Genomic DNA, 2,379 nt, shown 5'->3' with positions numbered 1-2,379 from the left:
TTTTTTTTTTATTCTAGGTGGTTCTGGAATGGAGCCGGGATCAATACCACGTTTTGTTTGATTCCTACAGAGACAATATTGCTGGGAAATCCTTTCAGAATCGGTAAGAGTTATTTTGTAGCTTACCTGTTATTTGAATTTAAAGAGTAAGCCGTGGATTCCTTCTTGTTTTAAATATGGTGGCCGTTTAAAGAGATCTGGTTAGGCTCCTTATGTTAGGACGAAACACGTCTCTCACCCGCAAGGGAATAAGAAATAATTTATTTTTTGAGGCAATGTGTGTGGCTGGGAGCATGGATTCGCATTGTGCAGTCACGTGTTCCTATGTGGAAATGGGTTTATGAAGTCTTTATAGTTAAGCAGCAAAAGACAATCATAAATGTGTTTCTTAAGCATTGATGGCAACATCAGGAAAGTGGGTTCCAGCAGACTGGGGGGATCTCTATTACAGGTTCTGATGATGCCATTCCTAACTTTTGGGTTGGTGGAAGCTAATGGTTTGTTAATACATTTGAATGTCTCTCACTTGGTGGTGACAAGGACCTCAGCTCTGACACTCAAGCGAGCACTGAATGGCTATTAAACATATTAAAAATAGCCCAAGTGAATTTGGCTGTGCATCTGCAGAGTTCTAACTCTATAATCAGATGGCTCCAAGTGGTCAGTTATCCATGTAGAATCTTTAACAGAAGTGTGACTTTTTTTCTGGGACTCTCTAAGTATGGTCTTGTATATTTCAGAATAAATACCACACCCACGTGTAGAAACCATCTAGTTCATCCTATTTTGTAGGTGAAAATTTTTGATCCCTAAGAAATAATCATGTTCTGGACGGTGGTGGTGCACGCCTTTAATCCCAGCACTCAGGAGACAGAGGCAGACTGGTCTCTGTGAGTTTGAGGCCAGCCTGGTCTACAGAATGAGTTCCAGGACAGGCTCCAAAGCTACAGAGAAACCCTGTCTTGGGAAAAAGGAAAGGAAAAGAGGAAAGAAAAGAAAGAGAGAGAGAGAGAGAGAGAGAGAGAGAGAGAGAGAATGAATTTTGCTTGCAGGTCGAGTGGACTGAGTTGTAAGGACTCATTTTCTCTCTCCAGTTCTGTGAGGTACAGGAGCTTTCATCCCTCACACTAGGTCACCACTACACAGCCCGCTGTGAGAGCTGGCCAGCGTAGCAGCCCTCTGTCCACGCAGCCACGCCCATGGTGACTGCAGGGCTGGAGCTGGCACCTGGTCATCACACGTTGCTGCCCCTGAGGTACCCATAGCCTCTGTGCTGGGTTCTCCTCAGCTTAGGTGTAGCTTCCTGGTGAAATGCTTTCTTTATTCTAACCCTCAGAAAATTTTCTCTTTCATAAGCCAGGCCTCAGAATAGAAGCAATCACCCCCTTATCCTGTGTCTCTTCTTACAGAGAAAACGAATCACGTAGGTCTTTTTTTTTTCTCTAGAAAACTATTAGTTATTTTAAGTATTTATTTTGTTTTTAATTATGTGTTTGTATGTGGCTATTGCATGTGGGTGCCCATGGAGACCAGAAGAGGGCGACAGATTCTCCAAAACTGGAGTTTCAGGTGGTTTTGTATACAGGTGCTGCCTGAGGTGGATGCTGGGAACCGAACCCAGTTCTTCTGCAAGAAAACTGCTAAGCCAACTCTCCAGCCCAAATAAAACATTTTATATCATTACAGCAATGTATGTCTGTGTTGTGTGTGTGTATGTGTGTGTATGCGTGTGCGCATGCACAGAGGCTGGAGGTCAGTACTGAATGTCTTCCTTTGCTCCTCCCTCCCTCCCTCCCTCCCTCCCTTCTTTCCTTCCTTCCTTTCTTTCTTTTATTCTTTTGGAGACGAGGTCTCACTGATGTGGAGCTAGCCGGTTTGGCCTGTGGCTGGCAGGTGAACGCCAGGGTTACTCACCAGCGATAGATAGCGCCTGTCTCCACCTCCTGACACAGCAGGTGTGCTGCCACAGCCTGGTATTTACACAGGTGCCGGGCATCCGAGCCGGCACAGCTCCAGCCCAGGCTTTCACTCTTTGCTTTGGTCTGTACTCTGTCCGTGGTGTCCCTCTCACAGAGATCGACTCTCTCGGATTCACCCTGCTCTAGACATGGAGTTGTGTGTATCTGTGTTAGCGGTGAGTAGGGAGGCAGACAGCGTGTCATCAAAGCGAAGGACAGCCATCCCGTAGGGTCTTCAAAACAGCGTATTTCAGACATTCGGGCTTCCCCAAGGCCTTGGGCTCTGTGAAATACAAGATTTTTTTTATAACAAATATTTGTATCTTATTTGTTTTTAAAAAATTATGCATCAGTGAGTGGAGTAAAAGCAATAGTGTGTGGGATTGCTCACACCCTGACCTCTTTCTTTCTTTCTTTCTTT

At 45.1% G+C, this 2,379-nt stretch overlaps 1 protein-coding gene across 1 annotated transcript in view; it reads left to right on the top strand.

The window, feature by feature from the left end:
- Positions 1 to 2,379, top strand: part of Gnptab (N-acetylglucosamine-1-phosphate transferase subunits alpha and beta) — a 60,006-nt gene that overhangs the window by 16,677 nt on the left and 40,950 nt on the right. The window contains exon 2 of the mRNA XM_005358206.2: positions 18 to 103. Within this exon, the coding sequence (XP_005358263.1) occupies positions 18 to 103 (86 nt within the window). The remainder of the gene's footprint in view (positions 1 to 17; positions 104 to 2,379) is intronic.

Source organism: Microtus ochrogaster, chromosome 24, assembly GCF_000317375.1.
Source record: "Microtus ochrogaster isolate Prairie Vole_2 chromosome 24, MicOch1.0, whole genome shotgun sequence".
Taxonomy (NCBI): domain Eukaryota; kingdom Metazoa; phylum Chordata; class Mammalia; order Rodentia; family Cricetidae; genus Microtus; species Microtus ochrogaster.
Note: the sequence above shows the minus strand (reverse complement) of the source record. Positions and strands in the feature narration are given on the sequence as shown.